The 26,355-nt window shown below is 40.6% G+C and overlaps 2 protein-coding genes across 2 annotated transcripts; both read left to right on the plus strand.

The window, feature by feature from the left end:
• Positions 1–4,613: 4,613 nt before the first annotated feature.
• LOC119803625 (olfactory receptor 12-like) lies at positions 4,614–5,558 on the plus strand. Its single transcript, XM_038315040.1, has one exon. The coding sequence runs from the start codon at positions 4,614–4,616 to the stop codon at positions 5,556–5,558; it is 945 nt and encodes a 314-aa protein (XP_038170968.1).
• A 19,323-nt stretch (positions 5,559–24,881) lies between these two features.
• LOC119803605 (olfactory receptor 12-like) lies at positions 24,882–25,826 on the plus strand. The gene has a single exon (XM_038315029.1). The coding sequence runs from the start codon at positions 24,882–24,884 to the stop codon at positions 25,824–25,826; it is 945 nt and encodes a 314-aa protein (XP_038170957.1).
• Positions 25,827–26,355: the final 529 nt, after the last annotated feature.

Raw genomic sequence — 26,355 nt, forward strand, 5'->3', positions numbered from 1 at the left:
AGAGTCAGAGTTAGTCTGAAAAAGAGAGAAGCACAGGAAATAGTAGGGAGGGACTTGGAGTACGGTGATGGTCTTTTTTGGCTTGGTAGAGAGGAATGATGCTCCCTTTTTGAGATGCCGGATGAAGAGAGAAGGTTAGCTACTTGCTCCTCAATCTCTATGAGATGGCCTGTTTTTACCTCAACTTCAGACTCCCAAGTCTTATTGATGAATAGAACTATAGAGATTTAATTACAAAAAAATTTGGTGGCAGTAGCAGGAGGCAGATCTGGTGGAACTTTTTTGTCCCTCCAGGGTGAGAAGTGAGCCAGTAACTATGGAGCTTCGATTATTGACTGAAACAGCAGCAGATTCAGGTGCAGCCACTGTGCTGATAGAAAAACAATAGAGAGTTCTAGGAGGAATGCATGGATCTCCCTGGGAAGGGGAAACAGAATAGGTTTTGTGAGTTGACTTGGGGTGGGTGGGAATGGAGAGATCAGGTTGGACAGGGAAGACTAAGGGAGAGAGTAGGGGATAAACAATTGGAACTGGGGGGCATTTGTGGGATGATATGGAAACCTAGTTAGTGGACACTATTCTATGTGTGTAACCCTAGAAAGAACTCCTAGTAATGGAGGATTTGGAGCCTGGTCATTTCTGAAACCCGCAAGACTTTCAGTGGTAGGCCTGGAACACTAACCCAGATACAAACCAGGCTACAACCTGTCCTTTCTGCACAACATACTGGAGCAGTGGTGGCCCAGAGCTTGTGAGAGTGACTTGTCTAACCTGAGAGCCTAGGGTAGAACCAAACACAACTAGAAAAAAAAATCAAAGACACAATTCTTAATGGTAGTCTACCATTACCTAATGGTAATGTAATACTCAAAGATCAGTGCCTAACCCAATGGTCTTCAGAGAGGCTTCCTCTGGCAGCTGATGAAAGCAAATGAAAAGCTCCAAGCTGTACATGGAGCGGCGGGCTGTGTCCCGCCACCCAGCTAGCTTTACCCAAAATAATTACATGGAAACTGTATTCTTTTAAACACTCCCTGGCCCATTAGTTTCAGCCTCTTAATGTCTAATTCTCACATCTTCCTTTAACCCATATTTAGTAATCTGTGTAGCACCACGAGGTGGTCGCTTACCAGGAGAGATCTTAACCTGCATCCATCTCAGAGAGGAGAGGCATGGCGACTGACTATGGCGACTGCCTGAAGCGTCTCCCCAACTCTGCTTCCTTTCTCCCACAATTCTGTTCTGTCTACTCCGCCTACCTAATTTTCTGTCTCTTAAAGGGCCAAGGCAGTTTCTTTATTAATAATGAAAGTAACACATAGACACTCCTCCATCAACAGGCAAACACTAGGTGGACCTCATGGAGCCCCTCAGAAGGGGAAGGATTATAGATGCCAGAGAGGTCAAGGACACCAAAAGAACATGGCCCACAGAATAAACTAAGCAGGGCTCCTATGGGCACACAGAAACTGAAGTGACAGTCACACAACCATGATGGGCCTGAGCTAGGACCTCTGCATATATGTTATGGTCGTTATTTTTTTGTGTTTTGTGGGGATGACGTTATTTCTGCTCTTTTTTTCCTCTGACTTTGGGATCCCTTTTGCCCTACTAGATTGCCTTGTCCAGCCTTGATATGAGGTTTGTGCCTAGTCTTATTGCATCTTGTTATGCCATGTTCTGTTGAAGCCTGTTCTTTTCTGTGGGGCAATATTATACAGGCCACTTATTTTCTGCATTATATCAGTAATCAGTCACAATAGCAACAGAGAAGCTAAAAGAGTCTTCAGAAGGCTGCTCCTTTCTTTGCAATTATGTAGATAGCCTGAGAAGAGGTGTCAAGGACATGACTTTAGTCCTGCTACCCTGGAAACACAATGCTAATGAATTTCACCCTTAGTTTACCTTGGGGGATAAAAGGTGTTTAAATAATAAACTTGGGTGATCTTCAGGATTTGAATAAACCCTGAGATTTCTTTCCAATATTGCTGTGTGAACTGTGTCTCAATTGTTCCCATGCCTCCATGCTGGTCCAGAGAGAAATAGTTTATGTTGGGGCATTGGACACCGAAACTTTTCTGAAGGGAAACAGAGGAGCAGTATATCTAGGGGAGAGGCAAGTTGTTGGGGAGAGCTGGGAGGAGGGAGGAAGAGGAGGATGCTTTGGATATGTATTGAACGACAGAACAATAAATAAAAAGACCAAAAAAGCTAACCAGAAAAAGAATTCAAAATAAAAATATCAGGAAGTCGAATAAAAAAAACTTCAGAAGGAAACCTCACCAACTGATGAATAAAATGGAAAAGGAAATTTTAGGCCTTGAAAACAAAGGCAGAAGAAATGAATCATACAGTCAAAGAAATTGTTAAACCTAGAAACAACCAGGTAAAAAGTATCCAGGAGATATAAGCCATTGAAAATCTCAAAGCTATAATAATAGGTATAATGGAAGGAGAAGATATTTAGGTAAAAGGCACAGAAAATTTTTAAACAAAATCAGTTACGTTCTCTAGAGAGCTCTTTTAATTTTCCAAAAGTTTGATGAGTTCACCAATTAATAATTTTCTCTCTCCTTTCCTTGTTTTCTTCATTCTATTTCTTTTCATTTATTTCTCTTTTTCTGCCTCATGGCACAAATATTTTACTGATGACAGAGCCTTTTGATCTCCGTGGAATATTTTATGGAGGCATTGCCTGCCCAGCTCCTTGGTTTCCATCCTCATGGGGAAATTTCTTTCTGGATTCATTCCAGGCCTACTTGCCACTGAATTGGTGAAATAATACAAGACAATTGTACGTTCATCCAACATGACCTTAGGATATTATCTAAAAATGTTGCTACTGTTTGCTAACGCCAGCAAATCTGAACCAGGAACTGAACATTGAGGAATGACAATCAGTGTTGTGGAAAAGCTTCTGGTTAATGAAAGGTTTGTTTATATCCACGTTTGGTGCTTTCTTAAGCATACTTAGTGTTTACCAAGAGAATAAGAAAAATTCTCCTATCTGCACCCTGACTTAGCTTTCAATTCTAACCCATGTTTTGAAAATTCTGCTAAAATTAGGAACTCGTTAGTGTAAACTATGGATTTAAAGAAAACTTAGCTTTTTAATTAATAGTCCTTGCTAGAGGTGATTTTTATCACTTCTCTACTGTGAACATTGATCAGTTATATAGTTGTCAACCTTTGTATTCAAGAGGGTCAGCTATTACGTATACACCAAAGGTTCAAAACGTGCGTACATATGAAAATTTCATAGTGTGATTCCAGTACCAACAGGAGCAATTGTGAGACATTTTTGGGCATAAATACACATGTTGTAGGTAAATGCACATGATTACGTGATTTAAAAGTCAGCTTCATAGCATGTGATTGAACTATTGATTACACAAATTCTTTTATACTCCGTGATAAATTGTTGAGTAGTAGACAAGCGTGTTTCTCACTCTAGTGACACCAAGTCACTTAAATCTATTGTTAATATTTTAATTTTCTAAATCATAGAGTTGAAAAAAACTCTTCTCTATGTCTATGCTGTATTTTACTTAAGAATATGCTGCAATTGTAACAGTATATGTTTAAATAAAGATAACTGAGGCTTGCCTAAAATCTTACTTTTACTATTTAAATAACTATATTTAAATTGTTTTGTGTTTTCTTTTCATTTTACAAGGGTATATTAGGGCTTTTTCTAAAAGGAGGGTAAAAATTGAAAGGAGGAAGGATAATTTGAAAAAAAAGAATGAAGGATAAAATAGGAAAAAAGTGAATTAATAAATAAAAAAATAAGAAACAGAAGAAGAAGGAAGGGAGAGATGGGGTGCAAAGCAAGAGTCTTGTCGTGTTGCTTTTAAGGAATATAAGTAAAATGGTGAGTGTCTTTGGCAGTTAAGTTGTGCCTTCAAGCATTTAAATCATCTTATGGCTGAACAACAAAGGAACTAATGGCATGAAGTTATTGTGTAAAAATAAAATTGCCTAAACTGGAGAGACTCCCTCTATTCTATAAAACTCTCTCTCTCTCTCTCTCTCTCTATATATATATATATATATATATACACACACACACACACACACACACATATATATACATATGTGTGTAATGATATGTTACATTTTATTTTCTTGAAACTAACCAAGCCAAATAACATTTTAATTTGTGCTCAAAATTTATTCAAATATATTTACATTATAATACTTCATATATTATATATTCTAGAAAGATTATGATGTATACAATAAATATCAACCTTTTATAGTCACACAACTTAATGGCAGTAAACAGGTGATAGAATCTATGGGAAAATTCAAAACAAAACTTCCTGATTCCAGACATTTTCCTGGAATTTCTATTTTCCCAATAGAATTTAGAGGTCCAATTTGCATTTATTACAGGTAAGTATAATAAAAAAAACCCTCACTGGATTAAACAACTCAATGAGAAGACTTTAATAAAACAACAGATTGTTTATGTTCATGATGTTTTGTAAAGTAAAATGAACAAGGTAAGTGTGCTTCCATGCTGAATCAGCAGGAGTTTTTACTAAAATTCTGACTCTTCACTTATTTTTTTTATTTTTGCCATTTCAAGTTTTATCTTCTTATTAGCTATGAAGAGTGAGCAGAAAAGGAATTATTCAGAGGTAACCGAGTTCATTCTCTTGGGATTTACAACCCCTCCAAAATTTCAAGTCTTTTTATTCTTGGTGTTCTTGATGATCTACATGGTCACTGTGGTAGGGAATGTCGGCATGATAATGATTATTAAGATGGACTCCAGACTCCAAACACCTATGTACTTCTTCCTTAGAAACTTGTCTTATTTGGATCTCTGCTATTCCACAGTCATTGCTCCCAAAACCTTAGCCAACTTCTTGACAAGTGAAAAGAAAATTTCCTACAATGGTTGTGCCACCCAATTCTTCTTCTTTGCTTTGTTTGTTACAACTGAAGGCTTCCTTCTCGCTGTCATGGCATTTGATCGATTCTCAGCCATTTGTTCTCCTCTCCTTTATCCTGTGCACATGTCCCAAAAGGTATGTATTCAGTTGGTAACTGGCTCCTACATTTGTGGATGCATCAACTCCATGGTACAAACAGGATTTACCTTCAGCTTGCATTTCTGTGGAGAAAACAGGCTGGACCACTTTTTCTGTGATGTCCCAGCTTTGATTAAGATCTCCTGTGTTGACACCTTTGTGAATGAGATTGTACTGTTTATTCTCTCTGGTCTCATCATCATCTCCAGTACAACTATCATTCTGGTTTCCTATGGGTACATTCTTTCCACTGTCCTGAAGATCCCCTCCACCCACGGCAGGAGTAAGACCTTCTCCACCTGTGGCTCTCATATAGCAGCGGTGAGTTTATTCTATGGAACTGTGTTCTTCATGTATGCCCAGCCTGGGTCCATCTCCTCCCCAAAGAAAAGCAAGATTGTAGCTGTGTTCTACACACTTATAATACCCATGCTGAACCCTCTAATATATAGTCTAAGAAACAGAGATGTGAAAGATGTTGTAGAAAAAATATTAGGTGGTAAACGGTCTCAGTGATTTTTATGAAACCTTTATTTAGTGAACAAAATTTCTTTTCTAAGCTGTATATGACCACAAATGCAATTTTGTAAGTTTCAGAGTAATAATTCTAGTACAGATGCAAAGAACATTATTTTGTTTATATTGAATATAAGAAAACATATAACTTCTCACTTTATAATGAAATTTCAATTGATTGGGCAGCATATAGAAAAATTTATTCTTATGTAACTGTTAAAATTATTTCATATGTGTATATGATACTCTTTTTTATTATAAGTTCAAAGGTTCTGTGGTGGTGGCTAAATGAAAGCATGATCATGCATACAATTTGGATGAAAAACTTATTGTGGCCCAAGTGGCCACATTTATATTCTAGGAACTATCTTTCTTAGATAAAACAGTTTATGTGAAGCATTTCTTCACACAAATATGTAGCAATAGTATTTTGTCAAACTGTATTTTCTCCCACTCCCCCTTTTAATATAAAGTATTATATTAGATAAGATACTCTATAGCTATTTTCTTTTAATTTAAAGATGTCTTCTTGTGGGAAGGAGAGCAGTTCATAGGACTCTATAAATTAAATGAAACTTAAATGACCCAGAAAGTTCAGGAAACTTAATAGGCTTTGGAGTTCAGAATTCCAAAGACATGAAACAGTAAAAACTGCTGTGGAGATAAGACTCCCTTTAGTAGAGCTGGCCACACATCAACCAGAATGCTGCATCGTTGTAATTTTTATGAGCTGTCAATGAGAGTAGGGTGAATTTAAGATGATTTAAAAACCTTTTGTGGTATCTACTCTATAAATATCCTCAAATAAATTAATTCGTCTAAAAACTAGATTTTCGTGGAATCACTGGGATAAGTCGACATTTATTCATGTCTCCACAGGAGAAGTCCCAAAACACATTTGGTACCCAAAGAGGGACCAACATTTTGACCCAAGGTTAAATTTCAAGGACCAATTCTTTGGATCCTGAGTGAGCTGACAAAACATGATTGAGATTGATCCATTTGAGAGCAAAGTGTTCAGTGGGGCAGTCTGTATATGTCTACAGTTCCCCATATGCTATGAAATGGTGTGCCTTCTTGCTATGGTGGAAATTAGATACTCTTTGTGATGGGTGATATGCAATGCAACAAAGAAAGATCCACTGTATTTTCAGGGAAGTCCCATACTATCTTGCTCTATGAAGAACATGGTAGCTGCATGGGGACCATTTCTTTAGTGCAGGGATAGCACCCAATGAGTGTGAATCACAGTCTATTGTGGCTAGTGAAAGTATGTAAGGGATGGGAATGCAATCAAATTCTGGCAATTGTTTCATGACCTTTACCATGGACATTAAGACATGGCCCTGAGGCAGAGAATCCTAAACTGAAAAACTTAGCTATGCAAGAGATGAATTACATAGGAAAAATGCATGGGGATGCTTCATCCTTATCCAGGAAGTTGTCAGGGAATGTTGTAAGAAAGAATAATGAAAAGGGAGTATTGGTTGTTGTTTATTATAGATAGCTATCATAAAGCAAGGGCAAGATTCTACAAATTAGAAATGTGTTAAGTCCTCCTTCCTGGGATCCAAACACTTGGAACTCATTGGAAGCACCAGACATTGAAGGCAGAACTGAAATGATAGAGTACACCATTTAGGTCTAACACGGATAGAAAACTGTGGTAATCATTGAATACTCCGTATCTGGACTGCTTTAATTATGCAAGAAATAAGCAAATAATGAAACAATGCTTTGAAGCCCGTATTATGAGGTTGGAGAGACCTAGGATTAAAAGGGGCTCGGAGTGCTATGGCAGCAGAGAAACAGAGTAATAAGCCTGCACTTCCCTGCCTGAGACAGGATCCATAACCTGAAGCAGTGAAAGGGAACTCATTCCCTGACAGACTGGGTATAGTAGTCAAGGAGCATTTGGCTATTTCTCTCTGAGTCCATGAATAGAAGAAATTGGAGGACAATAGAAGAAGAAACATCATACTGAGGTAACTCGATATATATGCTGTAGCAGTCGATGCTCCATTCACAGAGGAGTTTTCATGGAGTTGTTGATGTAGAAGAGACCTGGGGATTGGCATTGTGTGTTACTAGATTTGCAGAATCCCACAACTGAGTATGATGTTTATGAAGCAGAAGAGGTTCTAAAGATCTGGCTGAATTGGGCCCTCATTTAAATTGGTTTCATAAAGAAGTCTGCAGAGAAAGCCGGGCGGTGGTGGCGTACACCTTTAATCCCAGCACTCGGGAGGCAGAGGCAGGCGGATCTCTGTGAGTTCGAGACCAGCCTGGTCTACAAGAGCTAGCTCCAGGACAGGCTCTAAAGCTGCAGAGAAACCCTGTCTCGAAAAAAAAAAAAAACCAAAAAATTTAAAAAAAAAAGAAGTCTGTAGAGAAAGAACATGGGGCAAAAGAGATAACAACAGTGCTCATCTAGATCTCTTGAAAGTAAATATGGAGAGATTTTAATTTAACAAGGTGTCTTAAGGAAAGTACTGGCAGAGAGCAAAGTGATGTGCCACAAAACTTCTGAATGAAGCCCATCAACTGTTCACAAAAGAAACACAGGCATAACAATTCAGTCTACAAAGATTAAGCAATTATCCTCCAAAAAGCACATTGTGTGCATATCTTCTAAGTAATATATCTTACATATTGGTGGCTAAGAATGTTCACCTAGCCTGAAGCACCTTTGCACATAGCAGCTACATGTGGCTAATGGAGATGTAAGACTGTAGCCCCACTCCTCTCTGAGCTTAAGTTTGACTGAATAGTGAAACTGGCCCAGTTAAGAGTACTAGGAATAAAAAGATATGTAGCAATCCTACAGCAATAGCTAAATCCCAGAATGAGGGCCCATGAAAAAGAACAAATCAGGGAATGCTAGATGTGGTAATATACCCATGTATACTGATGACCCCCAACATCGATCTTTTGAGTAATGTTTCATTCAAGTCATGGAATCTTTCATGCTATATAGAACCATGCTAGTGCTTTATCTTATTATTTTATCACCTACTGAATAACAAAACTAATTGGAACTTGCTTGCAATGGAAGATGGAGAATTTTTAAGGATTCTGTTGTTCTCTTTTAAATTTTATTTTCATTATATGTTATCCTTTTAGTGTCATATAAATTTGGAAGTTCAGGAAGGACAATAAATAGTTGAAGAATTTTAACAAAGGCACCATATATGTGTGGGGGAAAAAGCACTTCAAGGAGCCATAATGCTGTTAGATTGAAATCTCAATGTTAGGATAAGCTACCTCCCTATGATTTCTGATTAGGGAGGCCTCCTAAACCATAAGGCTATTGTCACTGCTGCCATGTCAAAACTATAGAGTAAGTCAATATTGTTTAGGATACTGTAAGTTGGTTGCAGGGTGTAAAGAAATCAAGCTGATGGAAGTGGGTGGTATCTGCTAGCTAACTTTCTTAGTTCCAGAGTATACTTTGGTTCATTGTGTTAATGTTCACTCACAGTCTTGAATGGCTATGGACCCTGCATGCTACACTGCCAACATATCATGCATGAGAGATCAATGGTACAGTATTGACAAACTAGTATGGATTCAGCAAACTGCTTTATGATTAGACTTAAAGCCTGCTTTACAGATTCTGCAGGAGAGGACAAAAACCTATGGAGAAAAAGTCATACCACAGAGACAAGAACATAGCTATTTTTTTAAAAATTGATATGGTATGCTCGACAAACTGCACTGTAAGCATTTGTGTTTGTACCTATAGATCCCTGTTATTTTTAGTCTTGATAAACTACTTATTCAGGGCAACGACTCATAACTGTTCAAGCTCTTGGAAATAAGTGACTCTGTGACAGTGGCCTAATGTCCAAGCATTAATGGAAGAAGCCAATTTATTATCTCATATCACATTTTCAGGGCTCAGGGACCTTCATGCTCAAGAAGTGTGCAAAAAAGAATGAAAGAGATAGAGGAAAAGGCAGATTGTGGGTGGGTACTTCCTTTGAAATGAAACATTTCCCTATGGATGGAGGAAGGAGCATCATCAAAGGAAGCTAAAGAAAATTTCCAATGCTCTGAAATTTCACAAAATTTACTATGTTCACCTGGTGTAGGAAGTCTTTCTGTATATGTGTTTCTTTTATTGATTAATGAATAAAGAAGCTGCTTTGACCTGTGACAGGGCAGAGTAGAGCTAGGCATGGAAAACTAAACTGAATGCTGGGAACAGGAAGGCAGAGTCAAGAGAAGCCATGTAGCTGCCTGCAGGAGACAGACACTGAAAACTTGCCAGTAAGCCACAGCCACTTAGCAATGCAGCGATTAATAGGAGTGGGTTCACTTAAGATATAAGATTAGCCAGAAATATGCTAAAACTATTACCCAAACAGTATTGCAATTAATACAGATTTCTGTGTGATTATTTCAAGAGTCTAGGTGTTCAGGAAATGAACAAGTAACTTCCCCCAACATTCACCAAGTGTAGAAAGTTACAAAATTCATAAGACCCTCCTGGAGGGTATAAAACTAGTGAGAGTCCTTGACAAGGAGTGAGTCTCTGGTGGGGGTTACTGGGTAAGGACGTTCTGATATGGTCTCATGATTTGTCACTATGAAGGGTGACTTTTTAGGCCTGCATCTGCCTTTCAGTTATCCATGATGTTGTAATTAATTCTAATGAAAACACTCTTCACCCAAGCCAGATTTAGGTGGAAACTTTTCATTGGTCTCTCCCCAGTGCCGTATCTGGTATGAACAGACATTTGCTCAAGTCTTCCCAGGAGAGAATGGTTAACCAATAATAAATGTCCCTATGTAAATACCACATATTGCTACGCCTACGGCTGTCACGCCTGTGTAGCAGACAAATGCCGCTAAGGTGGAACAACGCTGAAGGGTTGGGGTCTGTGCTCCCAGGAGCTGAGCCCCAGGCGGTTCCCTGGCAATCAGCCACAGTCATGATTCTGAATCAGCAAACTCGCCATCGCTGGCCCTGGCACCGTACTGAGCTTTCTGTTCTTTGTTTCTGTATTCTGTGTAGTTCTTTTATCTTGCCAGCAGATCAAGATGTTTTAGGACATTACCGATAATAACCAAACTACTGAGGACATATTGGACTCTGGCTCGCTCTCTGGGGGAACTTATGGATACCCTAAAACAGAAAGAGCTCATGATAGGAGAAGATGAGTAAATTATGAAGTAAAATCGTGACATATCAGGCCTCTTCTTTCCCACGGGGCCTTGGAGTGGAATCATGACATTTCAGGCCTCTTCATTTTCTCAAGGCCTTGAAGTATTAACCGTGAGACATAACTCAAAGTTAGTTGAAACACTGAGTGCTAATCTTAGAGACTCAAGGTCCGAAAAGCAGCATAGAGTGCCCCACTTGTCTGAAGCTTAAGTTCCCAAGGACAAGATTTCTTTTTCCAAGGATGTTTTGTGTCTAACACCCGCCCCTGATAATGTGACTAAGAGAAGTTCTCATACTGTGCCAACTGATGACACATGACCTTCTGATTTGTTCTTTGTTTGAATACTATATAATGAAAACATGAATTCAGTAAAATTGCAGCAGCACACTTGGGGAAAAGCATGTAGCTTGAGTTTTATAAATCTGGAGGTAAGGGGAGAACATAGAATTGCAGAATGCTTGTTATTAAGAAGATTTTCAAAATCAATGGCATCATCTTGTCTTATGTCAGGGGCAATGTACATACTTTGCCTGAGTGTTTCTGAAATCAGTGAAAAACTGGGTAGACTGGCTGTTGTCGCAAATTATGGACCCATTGTGCCTTTCACCTTAATATTATTAGAGAGTTGCAGCGACAAATGGTTAACCCCCAATGATTGGAATCGTTTAACACGAGCCACACTTACAGAAGGAGATTATATTTTTATGGAGGACTGAATTTACAGAGAATTGCAGGCAGCTAGTACTCCATAATCAGAGAAAAAGATCATCTAGTTGGACCTTGCAAAAATTTTTTTGGGGAAAATCCTTATAATACAAATGAGTTTCAAGCCTGTGGTTTGCCCAGGTCTATTAACTCAGATTCAACAAACAGGTCTGAGGGCGTGGCAACAACTACCCACTAAGGCGTCTGCTACAACCTTCCTGGAAAAGATTAGACAAGGCCTGGAAGAACCCTAGAGTGATTTTGCCAGTCAGCTAAGTGAGGCCACAGAGAGGCTCTTTTGAAGTGGAGAAAACGAAAGTCCTTTCATAAAACATCTAGCCTTTAAAAATGCCAACCCCGTCTGCCAGGAAGCTATACGCTCCCATAAGAGAGGCAGTCTTTCTATGTTAAACTCGTTCTGGCATTGTCTCTTCTCATGCATGTGGCCTGGCCACAGGAGCGGCTCTTCACTGTGCTGGAATAGGCTCTCAGCCCAAAGCATGTTTTAACTGTAAACAGCCTGGCCAGTTTTCTAGGGAATGCACTGCTCCCCGCTCCAGTGTGGCAGACCGCCCTCCTCCTACCTCTCTCTGCCCACGATGCTGTAAAGAAAAGCACTGGGCTTCAGAAATCAGATCTAAGACAGGTGTTCAAGGCCAGTGCCTGCCATCCAAGCTGCAGGGAAACTCCCAAAGGGGCCAGCTCCAGGACAGCACTCAAAGGACAATCCATGGGGCTGTCAGGTTTGTCCATCAAGCAACCCCCCTCACCAGACCAGTCCATGTGCCGCTCAGCCAACAGTAGAACCGTTTCAGACCTCTGACTAGCAACTGCCAACAGCGCACGGCTGGACCTCTGTTCCACCTCCCATGCAGTACTAACCCCTGAGACAGGTGCTCAGGTGCTAGGGACTGGAATTTATGGCCCCCTGCCTGCTGAGACATTTGGGCTCATATTAGGAAGAGCTAGTGCTGTTTTAGGAGGGCTTTAGATCGCTTCTGGGGTCACTGATAATAATTTCACTGGAGAGATTAAAAATCATTGCCTCTGTAAGATCCGGTGTTATGACTATCCCAGCCAGCGAGAGTCTGGTCCAATTCCTTCTCCTCCCGCTCCAACACTTTAATGACAGATACTATAAAAAGAATAGCTCAGATGATTCCCCTGGGTCCTCTGATGCTTATTGGATTCAACAGATTTCACTTAATCGCCCCTCACTTAAACTTTATTTAAATGGTAGATTATTTTCTGGGATCCTAGATACAGGGGCAGATGCTAGTCATCTCTGAGAAAGATTGCCCCCCTCTTGGCCCCTAATGGTCTCCCATACTCACCTCAAAGGAATTGGTCAGACTTCCAACCCTAAACTTAGTTCCCAGGTCCTAACATGGACTGATGAAGAAGGAAATTCCCACTCAGTGACTCCCTTTGTGGTCCCTGGACTACCTGTTAATCTTTGGGGTCATGATATACTTACACAGATGAATGTTATAAAGTGCAGCCCCAATGAGGTAGTTACTAAACAGATGCTTAAACAGGTTTTTGTCCCAGGAAAGGGACTGGGCAAACATTCCCAGGGTATTGAGGAACAAATTTCTGTGCCACAGAAAATAGATAAAGCGGGACTGGGTGCTCCCCCTCCTTTGTCTTTTTCCTAAGGGTCATTGATATTCCTGCACCCCATGCAGATAAGATCACCTGGATAATGAGCGATCCCCTCTGGGTTGATCAGTGGCCCTTAACCAGAGCAAAAACAATGGCAGCAATGGAGTTAGTGCAGTAACAGCTTGCTGCAGGACTTTTACAGCCCACTAGTTCCCCATGGAATTCACCCATTTTCGTTATTAAGAAAAAAAATCTGGCAAATGGCTGCTGCTACAGGATTTAAGAGCAATAAATAAAGCTATGCTCCCTAAGGGAGTTCTTCAACCAGGCCTCCCATCCCCAGTAGCTATTTCTTTTGGACATTTTAAAATTGTCATAGACTTTAAGGACTGCTTTTTTATCATCCCCCTGCATCCTGAGGATAAACCTCACTTTGCATTTAGTGTCTCTCAGATTAATTTTTAGGGACCTATGCCCCATTGTCAATGGAGGACATTGCCACAGGGCATATCAAATAGTCCTACCTTATGTCAAAAGTTTGTAGCATAGGTCATTGACCCCATAAGAACCAAGTGGCCTTCTGTTTATATTCTTCATTATATAGATGACATTTTTTGGCTGACACTTGTCAAGACTGACTTTTTAATTGTCTTCAAGGCTTGGCCCATAGCCTATCACAAAGAAGGCTTCAGATAGCACCTGATAAAGTCCAGATTGCTGATTCCTTTACATATCTGGGATATGAGCTTTATCAGCAGCACGTCTTGATGCCACGGATTCAATTATGCACCTCCCACCTGCATACTTTAAATGATTTTCAAAAGCTGCTGGGACATATTCAGTGACTCTGAAAGACCCCCAGTATGGGGAGACTCTCACTCAAGTCTCAGGATAACACCCTGCCCCCAGTAACCCTACAAGAGACCGTCCTTGCTGCAATCACACAAGGTTTATTCCACAAGAAAGGAACTTGGCACTGGGGCCAAGACTCATAACCCATGCAGGGGAGGAGTTTGACCCCGAGTAACTGGGAGAAGCGGTTTTTAAAGGAAGAAACCACACCCAGTAATCTGAAAGGGGTAGAGAGGGCATCAGAAAATTCCAAAAATACCAGTGATGATCACAAGTGGCAACTCCCTGTTTCTCAAGATTATACTCAAGATTACAATCTAACTTTATCTTCAGCTAGTTCCTGAAACTGAACCGGCTAATCCTAGATTTCTGATTTTTCTCTCCCTGCTTAGATTTTTGGCTCTATTTTTTCCTGCTGATGGTGGTGGGGGTCTGGATTTATCCAGGTCTTTCATCTCCCCACTTCTTTAAGTACCTAGTTCTAATCATAGAACTAATTTTCAGTATCTTATTGACCTTGTAAAGCACTATATTGGTGGCATAACATCAAAATCTGAACAGCACTTATTCCTTCTCTAATGAAGGTAATTATTTTAATTCATTAAAGTACTGAGGGGCCCGTATTAGGGCAGCTGCCCCGAGGCCCAGGATTACTGCTAATGTCAGAGAAATAGGTTCTCGTCAAAAGTGAATTGGGTGCTTGTCAAACTCATCTTCAAGCTTGTTAGCTGGATGATAAAAGACCCTAGATACTAGTTGTACAAACACACAGTAAGTAATCTTTGGTGTTATTAAAAACCCATGTCGACATGCAAGGTGTCAGGCCTATATTACAAGCCCACCATTTATCTAAACTGGGAACCGAATACCTGATGTCAGGAGTCTTAGGGCTCTTAAGAGTCTCATTACATAACCTCAGTAAGAGTCAACCTATGATTAGTCCCCCAAACATATGCCTCTTGACTGGTAATGTTGTCAAAAGCCCCAGATACTGCAATCAGGAGCTTGCTTCACGTGGGAGGCGTGGATCCAGACAGAGATGCATACTTCTTTCAGTTGTTTCCAGATCTGGCATCTTACCATTTCAAGGGCGTTTAGGTGGGAAAAATAAAGGTCTAGAAAGAATAGTATCAGGATTATACATTCCACCTGACTCAGTGAACGGTGGCAGTTCTCTGCATAGAATCTCATAAGGGGTGAGTTTAAATTGCCCTGGGGTGTTCCAAACCAGGAACAGGGGAAAGGGAAGGAGGGCTGTCCAGTCATTCCCGCAGGTCTCTAGTGCCAATTTTGTAAAGATCTCTTTTAGAATTTATATTTATCCTTTCTACCTGACCTCACTCTGGGGTCAATAAGCACAACGTAATTTTTAATTGATCTCCAGTTGGGTGGCCAGTCCCTGACTTACCTGGGCAACAAAGGTAGGTCCATTATCAGACCCAATTAACTTGGGTATCCCAAATCTTGGGAAGATTTCTTATATGATCTTCTTTGCCACCACATTGGCTGTCTCAGTCCTGGTAGGAAAAGCTTCTACCCAGCCTGAAAAGGTATCTATAAAAACTAATAAGTATTTGTTACCATATCTGGCTGGCTTAATTTCTGTAAAATCTATTTCCCAGTAGGCCCCAGGCCGTTTGCCCCTGAGCCTCTTCCCCGAAGTCTATATGGAGTGTCCTGCATTCGTTATAGCACAGGCCTTGAAGCTTTTGACTACTTCTTCTGCCAAGTCAGAGAGTCCTATAACATAATAGTCAGAGGACCTAACCACATCTTTTAGTTTCTTGGCCCCCAAGTGGGTCAGGTAATGTAAGTTGGTAAAATTCTTGTGCCCTTCTTTTTGTGGGAGGACTGGTTTTCCTCCTTCTGTCTCTACTGCCCCGTATCGGGTTTTCTTTACCAGTCCTAATTTGCCCATAACTTGATAGTCCTCGGGGGTGTATCTAAAGTTGGTTTCACTGATATCATGATAATCTTTATGTTCTTTGACTGCCAGGATCATTGTTCCCTGGGCCGCCTGTTTAGCAGTTAGGTCTGCCATCTGGTTTCCTTTAGCCACAGCATCTCGAGCTTTTTGGTGTCCTGGACAATGTATGATGGCTACCTTTTTTGGCAAATGTATGGCCTCAAGGAGGCTCAAAATATTTTTCTTTATTTTATTATGTCTTTTCCTGCAGATGTCAACAGTTCTCTTTGTATATTGATCTGTGTATATGGGCAGTGGCAAAAGCATACCTGCTGTCAGCGTAGATGTTGAGACTTTTCCCTCTGCCTTTGTAGAGCTGGTATCAAAGCCACAAGTTTGGCTTTCTGCACCAACATCCTTCAGGGAGGCTATGCCCAGACTACTTGCTTCCTATCCACCGCTGCTGCTCCCACCTTCCACTTACCTTCAACCATGAGACTGCTGCCATCTGTATACTAGCTCAGACTTCCAGGCCAAGGCTGATCCTTCAGATCATTTTGGGTACCAACTTCTTCTGCCAAAATGTCAGTGCAGTGATGGGTAGATGAGGTGTCATCAGTCTCGGGCAGTAGGGTAGTGGCATTGAGGACAGCAGTGGGAGCAAAGGCCACTGGTTCAGTCAACAAAAGGCTTTAATCACCTTCAGCCAGTTGGAGTAAACCTGATCTGGGCCTTCAACTTTGTTAACAAGTCTCTTTCTAATAAAGGCATGGGACACTCAGGGATAGCCAGGAAGTAATGAGTCACTTGTCCTCTCCCCAAATCTACAGTTCGTAAGGTGGTCCACAGATATTGTTTCTGTCCAGTTGCTCCAATTACTATAGTCTTTTTTTTCTTTAGCTTCCCCAATGGTTGTTTCAGCACAGAGTGCTCAGCCCCTATGTCCACTAGAAAATCCATAGGGGTCCCCTTCACAGTCAAGGTTACCCTAGGCGCGGGGGAGGGGGTCCAAGCCCTGTCCCCTCTAATCATCTTCTTCTAGAGCCAGTACCTTAGGGACCCTTCCTTTCTTCTTTGGGCATTCTCTTGCCCAATGTACTTTTTCTTTGTAATAAGCACATCGTTCTTTGTCCAAGGGGTGCCTCTGTCCATCTTCACTTATTTTTGGTCTTCTGTTGCCCAGGTTCTATCTGTCTAGGTCCTGTCTTCCCTTCTCTCCTACCTATGCTGCCAAAATTCTATCAAATTTCTTTCTTGTCTATGATCCCTCTGGTTCTCTCTCTTCTGCCTCCTGCCCCCCCCCTTTTCTCTTCCTCGGTCTCTCGCTCATGAAACACTTTCTCTGCCTCCTTAGCCAAATCCTGCAAGATATAATCCTGAAACCCTTCTAACCGCTGTAACTTTTCTTAATATCTGATGCTGACTGTCCTATGAAGGCCATAGCTACCGCTGACCCTCAGAGGTTGGGTCAAAGGGAGTATAACGCCTGTAAACCTCCTTTAAATGCTTAAGAAACACAGATGGCAGAGCCCTGCGGTGATAGACTGTCAGTTGCTCCCTACCTGCTTTAAGTTTGACTTTGAAAACATACACAGGGAACTAGATAAGGCCCATATCTATTTACACATTTTTTATCCAAAATCTCTCTTGCTTTTTAGACAACATACCAAAAATCTCTCTTGCCTTTTAGAGAACATAAAAACTCTTACCAAAGTCTTTCTTGTGGTTTTTCTCAGTGGGGATGTATGGCTACATTTTAAACAAGAACAGCACATAAAATCCTGTACCAGTGTGGAACATTTGAGACCAACAATAGGGTTTTTTATTTAACATTAACCAACAATAATTTGTAAACAACAGCATATAAAATCCTGTACCAGTGTGAAACATTTGAGACCAGCAATAGCTTTTTTTCTACCATTAACCAACAATAATTTGTAACCAGCCCCTATAAATGATGACAGATACTTATAATACTTATAACCCATAGGATCTGAAAGAGTTCTTCACTGGTGGAGCCAAGCCTTGGTCAGCTTTGACCAAAGGTTTGAGACATGCAGCTCCCAGGGCAGGTGGAGGGAACTCATCCATCAGCATTGGCGGACCAGGGTGGTATGCAGCACTGGGGAAAAAAGATTATTAACCTCTTTAGGCCATAGGGATTACCCTCAGATTTTTTTGTTTAGTGTTTGAAATCCTATTGGGGTACATCCACCTTCTACGACTGTGTCTGGCAGCCTCTATACCTTGTAACAGCAAGGCTGAATAGCCCAGCCATCCATATAAGCATACTGCCTCGCAGCTATGTGCTTGGGGCCGAGGCTGACTTTTTTTTTTTTTTTTTTTTTTTTAATGAAATATACCCCTATGCTTATGGCCCTATCTCTAAAGTCTTGTAAGTGGTCACAATATCAAAGTCAAAAAAGTCATGATTTGAGTACGTCAGCATCAGTCTAAGTCAGGACAAAAGCACAACACACATTATACAGACATACAGGACAAAGGCGCCAAACAAACCAAAGACACAGCTTCAAGCTGCTTCGTGGGTGTGACCCACCCCGCTTTCTAAATGAGACGGCTATCCACGCATTGTCTCTACAGAGAACTGACTACGCCACTCACATGTTATACCACAGAACTGAGAAACGCCACCTGCATATCTCACCAGAGAACTGAACACGCTACCTGCGTGTGAGACAAAACAGAGACCAAAGATAGACAAAGGCTAACAAAACTTAGAAAGACAGAACCACTGATCCAGAGTCAACGTAACAGTCTGTCCCAATCGTCAAACTCACAAGAAAGACAAAACAAAAGACTGAAGACACGCAAGACATGCAAACAAATGTCTGCCTCCACCGAGACAGACAAAACCATTCCAGAAATACAGACGGCTGAGAGGACATAATTCCTCCAATCCAGGAGAACTTCCGTATCCTCATCAGCACCCAGATGGGAATCTCCCAGGTGTCCCTGGGTCCCTTCTCACCTCCCGGAACATCTCCCAGGGAGGCAGTTGGTGATCTAGCATGTCTGCTGATCACTCCCTCCATCTCCTTCTGAGACACGAGCGACTGTAAACCCGAAAGTACAGAACCTGAACCTGAATTCAACCAGCACACAAAGATATAGACACACAGACAATGTCTCACCTCCAAGTGGGTCTTCGGAGATGAGGGTGGTCTCCAATCCTGGGATGAGCCCCCAAATGAAAGACCCCCAGTGTGGGGAGACTCTCACTCAAGTCTCAGGATAACACGACCCCTCCCCCCAGTAACTTACAAGAGACCGTCCTTGCTGCCATCACACAAGGTTTATTCCATGAGACAGGAACCAGTGCACTGGGGCCAAGACTCATAACCCACGCAGGGGAGGAGTTCGACCCTGAGTAACAGGAAGAAGGGGTTACCCTGAGTAAAGGAAGAAACCACAGCCCAGTAATCTGAAAGGGGTAGAGAGGGCGTCACAGAAAATTCCGAAAATACCAGTGATGACCACAAGGGGGCAACTCCCTGTTTCTCAAGATTATACTCAAGATTACAATCTAACTTTATCTTCAGCTAGTTCCTGAAACTGAACCGGTTAATCCTAGATTTCTGATTCTTCTCTCCCTGCTTAGATTTTTGGCTCTATTTTTTTCTGCTGGGGGGGGGGGGGTGTCTGGATTTATCCAGGTCTTTCAGCTCAGACCATACCTAAGGCTTACCACTCATGAATTACTTCCCCTCAATGTTATCCTAAAGGGGGACTCAGACCCTTTATCCCCCAGGAAGCTCACCCCTGAAGCTCAGACTTCTCTTGCCTTAATTAACAAGGCAATTCAAAGCCAAATTCTTTTCCAGGTCTTCTATTCTCAGCCCTTGCTGTTTGTCATCTGTGCCACACCCCATGCCCCTACAGGTGTTTTTTGGCAGCACGAGTCCTCTAAATATATATAAAGATGCCATTCATTGCTTTGGGTCCATTTGCCTGCTTCTCCTCCAAAGGTGTTAGCCACTTATCCATCTCTAGTTGCTCAGATGATCATAAAAGGAAGGGAAATGAGTCACCAATACTTTGGAAAAAACCCTGATTCCCTGGTTATACCTTATACATGGGATCAGCTTAATTGGCTGCTCCAAACTGATGACAATTGGCCTGTCCCTTGCTCCTCCTTCCTTGGCACAATTGACAATCATTTCCCCAGTGACCCTCTGTTACAATTTGTTAGGATACATTCTTTTGTGTTTCCAAAAGTAACAGCCTCGCAGCCCATAAAAGGGGCCCCCTTAGTGTTTACTGATGGCTCGGCAAATGGAACTGCTGCCTATGTGATAGATGGGATTGCCACCCCTCACCCCTCCCCATATACTTCAGCACAACTTGTTGAACTCTGTCGTTGTTGTTAAGGTTTTCCAGGCATTCCGTTCGAGCCTTTTAATTTGTATACTAATAGGACTTATGTTGCCCACTCTGTTCCAATTTTGGAAACAGTTCCTTTTATAAAACCCACTAACAATTCATCTCCCCTATTTTCCCAGTTGTGCTCCCTGATTGTTACAAGGTCACACCCCCTTTTTATTGGCCACCTCCAGGCTCATTTAAACTTTCCTGGTCCCCTATCTGCAGGTAATGCCTTGGCTGACACAGCTACTCAGCTAGTTTTTTCCTGTTCTTCTAGGTTCTGTTCCCCAGGCAGCTTAGACCCATTCTCTTCATCATCTTAATGCTCATACCCTCTGCCTAATGTTTAAAATTACCAGGTATCAAGCTCGAGAAATTGTTTAAAATTGTCCTGACTGCTCGATCTCCCTTCCACATCTAGGGATTAATCCACGGGGACTAGTCCCCAATGAGGTTTGGCAAATGGATGTCACCCATTTAAATGAATTTGGCAAACTCAAATACATACATGTCACAATTGATACCTTTAAGTGGCTTCATATTTGCCTCACTCCAGGCAGGGGAAGCCTCAAGAAATGTTATTGCTCACACCCTGCAGTGTTTTTCTGTCTTGTGCAAGCCTAAGGTAATCAAAACTGACAATAGTCCAGGATACACTGAAAAAAACTTCCAGTCCTTTTGCCAACACCTTCATATAAAGTACATTACTGGTATACCCTATAATCCTCAAGGTCAAGGCATTGTTGAACATGCCCACTTTTATGCCCAAATCCGCAATCCCTGCAAGCCAACAAGGAAACCTAGAGTCCCATATGTAAAAGCAAAGTATGCAAACTCGGTCTCTCTGCAAGTCTAATGTATTGGAATAACTGGAGAGCCCCGAGCTCAATTAGAATAGAGTTTTATAGTAGTAAAGGTGGGGGTGAGGGGTTTCTGAGGTTTTAAGACCCCTGATTGGCTGACATTCGTCTAGGGTTTCCTGGTGACTGTGGGCTGGCAGGTGTTTCTATCTACAGTGCTTGGAATTGAGGGAATTTCCTTTGAATGGTCTGTTCTTGGGTGGGGGTCGGGTGATCTCAGCTTGTGGTTTCTCCTGCAGCCTGGCATGGTCTCAGGGTAAACAACTGAGACTCCAGCCTCTATTGAAATTCATCAATGGCCAGAGTCCCAGGTGATAATGGTTGGAGGAAGTAAAGAACTTCCTTTGGGTGACCTGCCCAGACTTAGATTATCTGGTGGCCCTCACACCCATCAGACCTTAAAGTCTATGCTTCATAAATTAAGGAGAGGGACCTCTATGACCCACGAGGGGCTCCTCGAAATCTTTTACATCATGCTCTTTTTGTCCTTAATTTTCTTTGGACAAAAATGAAAGATCTACAGCAGATTGTCTGTGGCACCCTGAGACGCAAAAATGTCAAGCCATGGTAAAGTGGCCTGACCCTTTAACAGCACAATGGAAAGGACCCGACCCAGTCCTAATCTGGGGTCGAGGATCTGCGTGTGTCTATGGTCAGACAGGAGAAGACCCTCATTGGCTTCCTGAAAGGCTGATAAGGCAGGTTAATATAACATCCTAGTCTAGTCCAGGAAAGGAGAAAAACAAAACAAAACAAAACAAAAAACAAAAACAGAAAAAAAAAAAAAAACCCAAACGCTCTCCCTTCCAACTCCATCAGCCGCTTAATCATACCTGGATGGTAATCAATGAATGAAGCGACATCATTTGGAGTACCTCCCAGGTTCCACACGAGGACTGGTGGCCTATCTTATACCCAGAACTCTGCAAACTAGGCCTGGGATCTGGGGTCCCCTGGGGAATAGAGCACGTTTTCAATCAGAGCGCAGCTCCAGAGGTAGGCATGCCTTCCTCCGGTCAAACCCTGGGGGGAGGCTCAGCTGGAGCCATAGAATTAGGGATACTTGTCCTAAGATCAGGCAAGCCCAAGTGCTCCAACTAAATTGCTAGATCTGTCCTTACGGCTTACCCTATGTATGTATGCCCAGGATACCATAGAGATCGTTCATTATTCCACCAGTGTGGAGGGAAGGGAGATTTTTACTGTCAATCTTGGGGGTGTGAGACTACTGGTGATACTTACTGGAAGCCGTATTCCTCCTGGGATTCTGTCTCTCTTCAGGCAAATTACTCGCACCCCTCCACACAACTCTCCACCCCGGATGCCTGCAAAGCTACCAACCCGAAGACCAAGGGATGGTGCCATGCTCTTAAGATTCAATTTACCTCTAAGGGAAAGCAGGCCACCTCCTGGTTGTCTGGGTACTCCTGGGGCTTAAGGCTCTATAAGGAAAAAGATGAGGATGGAGTCATTTTTACAATTAAACTATCCAAACAGGTCCCAGGGTCCATATCGCCCACATGTATGGGACCCAGTTGTGCTCTTGGTCCTTCTGAAGAAGGGCGGCCATCGTTTAATGAACAACGGCCATTGTCTAATGACTTTTGGGCAACTCCATCACCCAGAATCACTCTAATTATTTTGCATCTCCTGTTTTATCTCGTTATGACCCTGGCAACTATAATTTTGTTTTAAAAATAATTAAGCAAACCTTTTTAGCGCTAAATGCTGAAGGGGAAGCCCAGCCAATCACCTTGTTTGTAAGGCGTGTCCCCCTTAGGCTAATATTTACTTCTAAAATCTTGCCGGTGTGCGGCCTGCCTCCTCTTTGTTTCCTGCGCTTCGCTGGAACTCTGGCTTTGTATGTTTTTTCCCTTTTCCTCCTTTTATTAAAGCTGAATGTTTTATAATAAAACATTTATTTTGGTTAATTCCAATTGCCAACCGACCACGCCCCTTTAAAATGCAACTAATCCTACCCTAACAAGTTCCCGTTGGCTCTGTTATCATTCCACCCCACTTTTTTACACACTTGAATATAACACACAAACACACAAGAAGTGGCTCTATAAATATAAATCTATAATCGCTCCAGATATTATTGAACTTCTCTGTGTTAATCAGGACTATAAAAAATATAGTCCAAGTGTGCCTTTTGTCACATTGTATCTCTGTCATTAGTTTCTTCTGTGAAGAAAGTCAGTTATCATGTTCTCCAGAGAGCGCTTTTAATTTCCCAAAGGTCTGATGAATTCACCAATTGATAACCTTCTCCTTTCCTTGTTTCCTTCATTCTCTTTTCCTTTTGTTTCTTTTCTGTTTTTGCATCATGGCACAAATATTTTAATGATGATAGAGCCTTTTGATCTCCATGGGATATTATATAGAGGCACTGCCTGCCCAGCTCCTTGATTTCCATCCTCATGGGGAATTTCTTTCTGGATATATATACCCCAAAGGTTCAAAATGTGCTAGCATATGAAAATTTCATAATGTGATTGTAGTACCAAGAGGAGTAATTCTGAGACATTTTTGGCATAAGTAAAGATGTTGTAAGTTAATGCACATGATTATGCTATTTAAAAGTCAGCTTCACAGCATGTCAGCATGTGACTGAACTATTGTTTACACACATTCTTTTCTACTCTGTGATAGATTATTGAATAGTAGACAAACATGTTTCTCACTCTAGTGGCCCTAAGTCACTTAAAACTATTCTTAATATTTTAATTTTCTAAATAATAGATTGGAAAAAACTTTTCTTCCTTTCTTTATGTCTACGCTTTATTTTACTTAATAATATGCTGTAATGGTAACAGTATATGTTTAAATGAAGATAACTGAAGCTTGCCTAAATCCTTACTTTTACTATTTAAATAGCAGCTATATTTTAAGTGTCTTGTGTTATCTTCTCATTTTACAAGTGTATGTATCATTGTACATATAATTAGGGTTCTTTCTAAAAGGAGAATTTCTTTGCTAAAGAGTTAAGAAAACTCTACTTGCATTTATTTATTAATAAAGATTGAAAGGAGGAAGGATAGTTTGAAAAAAGAAAGAATTAAGGATATAATAGGAAATAAAAAGTGAATTAATGCATAAAGAAAATAAAAAACAGAAGAAAGAGGGAGGGAGAGATGGGAGTGCAAAATGAGAGTCTTGTTTTATTGCATTTAGGAAATATAAGAAAAATGGTGAATGTCTTTGGCAGTTAAGTTGTGCCTTCAAGCATTTAAATCATCTTATGAATGAACAACAAAGGAAATAATAACATGAAATTATTGTGTAAGGATAAAATTGTCTAAACTGGAGAGACTCCCTCTCATCTATAAAACTGTGTATGTATACACATGTGTGTTATGATATATGTTACTTTTTATTTTGTCGATAAAACTAGCTAAATCAAATAACAATTTAATATGTGCTCAAAATTTATTCAAATATAATTGCAATTCTTCACATGTTATATATTCTAGAAAGATTATGATGTATCTAATAAATCTCAACCTTTTATGGTCACAAAATTTAATGGCAGTAAACAGGTGATAGAATCAAGGGACAAATTCAAAACAAAACTTCCTGATTCCAGACATTTGTCTGGAATTTCTGTTTTCCCAATAGAATTTAGAGGTCCAATTTGTATTTATCACAGGTTGAGTATAATGAAAAACCCTCACTGGATTAAACAACTCAATGGGGATATTTTTTATGTCCTTGATGTTTATAAAGTAAAATGAGCAAGGTAAGTGTGCTTCCATGCTGACTGGGCAGTTATTTTTACTAAAATCCTGACTCTTATGTTTATTTTTTTGCCATTTCAAGTTTTATCTTCATATTAGTTATGAAGAGTGAGGAGAAGAGGAATTACTCAGAGGTAACCGAGTTCATTCTCTTGGGATTTACAACCCCTCCAAAGTTTCAAGTCTTTTTATTCTTGGTGTTCTTGATGATCTACATGGTCACTGTGGTAGGGAATGTCGGCATGATAATGATTATTAAGATGGACTCCAGACTCCAAACACCTATGTACTTCTTCCTTAGAAACTTGTCTTATTTGGATCTCTGCTATTCCACAGTCATTGCTCCCAAAACCTTAGCCAACTTCTTGACAAGTGAAAAGAAAATTTCCTACAATGGTTGTGCCACCCAATTCTTCTTCTTTGCTTTGTTTGCTACAACTGAATGCTTTCTTCTCGCTGTCATGGCATTTGATCGATTCTCAGCCATTTGTTCTCCTCTTCTTTATCCTGTGCACATGTCCCAGAAGGTATGTATTCAGTTGGTAACTGGCTCTTACGTTTGTGGATGCATCAACTCCATGGTACAAACAGGATTTACCTTCAGCTTGCATTTCTGTGGAGAAAACAGGCTGGACCACTTTTTCTGTGATGTCCCAGCTTTGATTAAGATCTCCTGTGTTGATACCTTTGTGAATGAGAATGTAATGTTTATTCTCTCTGGTCTCATCATCGTCTCCAGTACAACTATCATTCTGGTTTCCTATGGGTACATTCTTTCCACTGTCCTGAAGATCCCCTCCACCCACGGCAGGAGTAAGACCTTCTCCACCTGTGGCTCTCATATAGCAGCGGTGAGTTTATTCTATGGAACTGTGTTCTTCATGTATGCCCAGCCTGGGTCCATCTCCTCCCCAAAGAAAAACAAGATTGTAGCTGTGTTCTACACACTTATAATACCCATGCTGAACCCTCTAATATATAGTCTAAGAAACAAAGATGTGAAAGATGTTGTACAAAAAATATTAGGTGGTAAATGTTCTCAGTGATATTTATAAAACCTTTATTTAGTGAACAAAATTTCTTTTCTAAGCTGTATATGACCACAAATGCAATTTTGTAAGTTTCATAGAGTAATGCATAGAACATTATTTTTTTTGTATTGAATATATGAAAGCATATAGCTTCTCACTTTATAATGAAATTACAACTGACTAGGTAGCAAATATAAAAAATTATTATCATGTAATTGTTAAAATTTTGCCATATATGTATATTACAGTTTTTATGTCAACCAATGACTTAATTTTCATATCCTTATCTCACAAAATATACAGTTTGTAATTAACTGTAATTACATACAAATTATACTATAAGCAATGTGTTTTTATCAATCTACTCTCTTATTTACTTTTTACACCATTAGATCATATGTTCTAAAGAATATGTTTTGTGGAATCAAAAGAAATTTTCTAAATTATCTTCCAAGCAAAATTTTATCTTTACTATTTGCCCTCTTTCTATGTGAAGAAATCTAGCCATAAACAAAGAACATTGAGCCTATAGTTCATGCTCCTA

Source organism: Arvicola amphibius, chromosome 17 (assembly GCF_903992535.2).
Source record: "Arvicola amphibius chromosome 17, mArvAmp1.2, whole genome shotgun sequence".
Lineage (NCBI taxonomy): Eukaryota > Metazoa > Chordata > Mammalia > Rodentia > Cricetidae > Arvicola > Arvicola amphibius.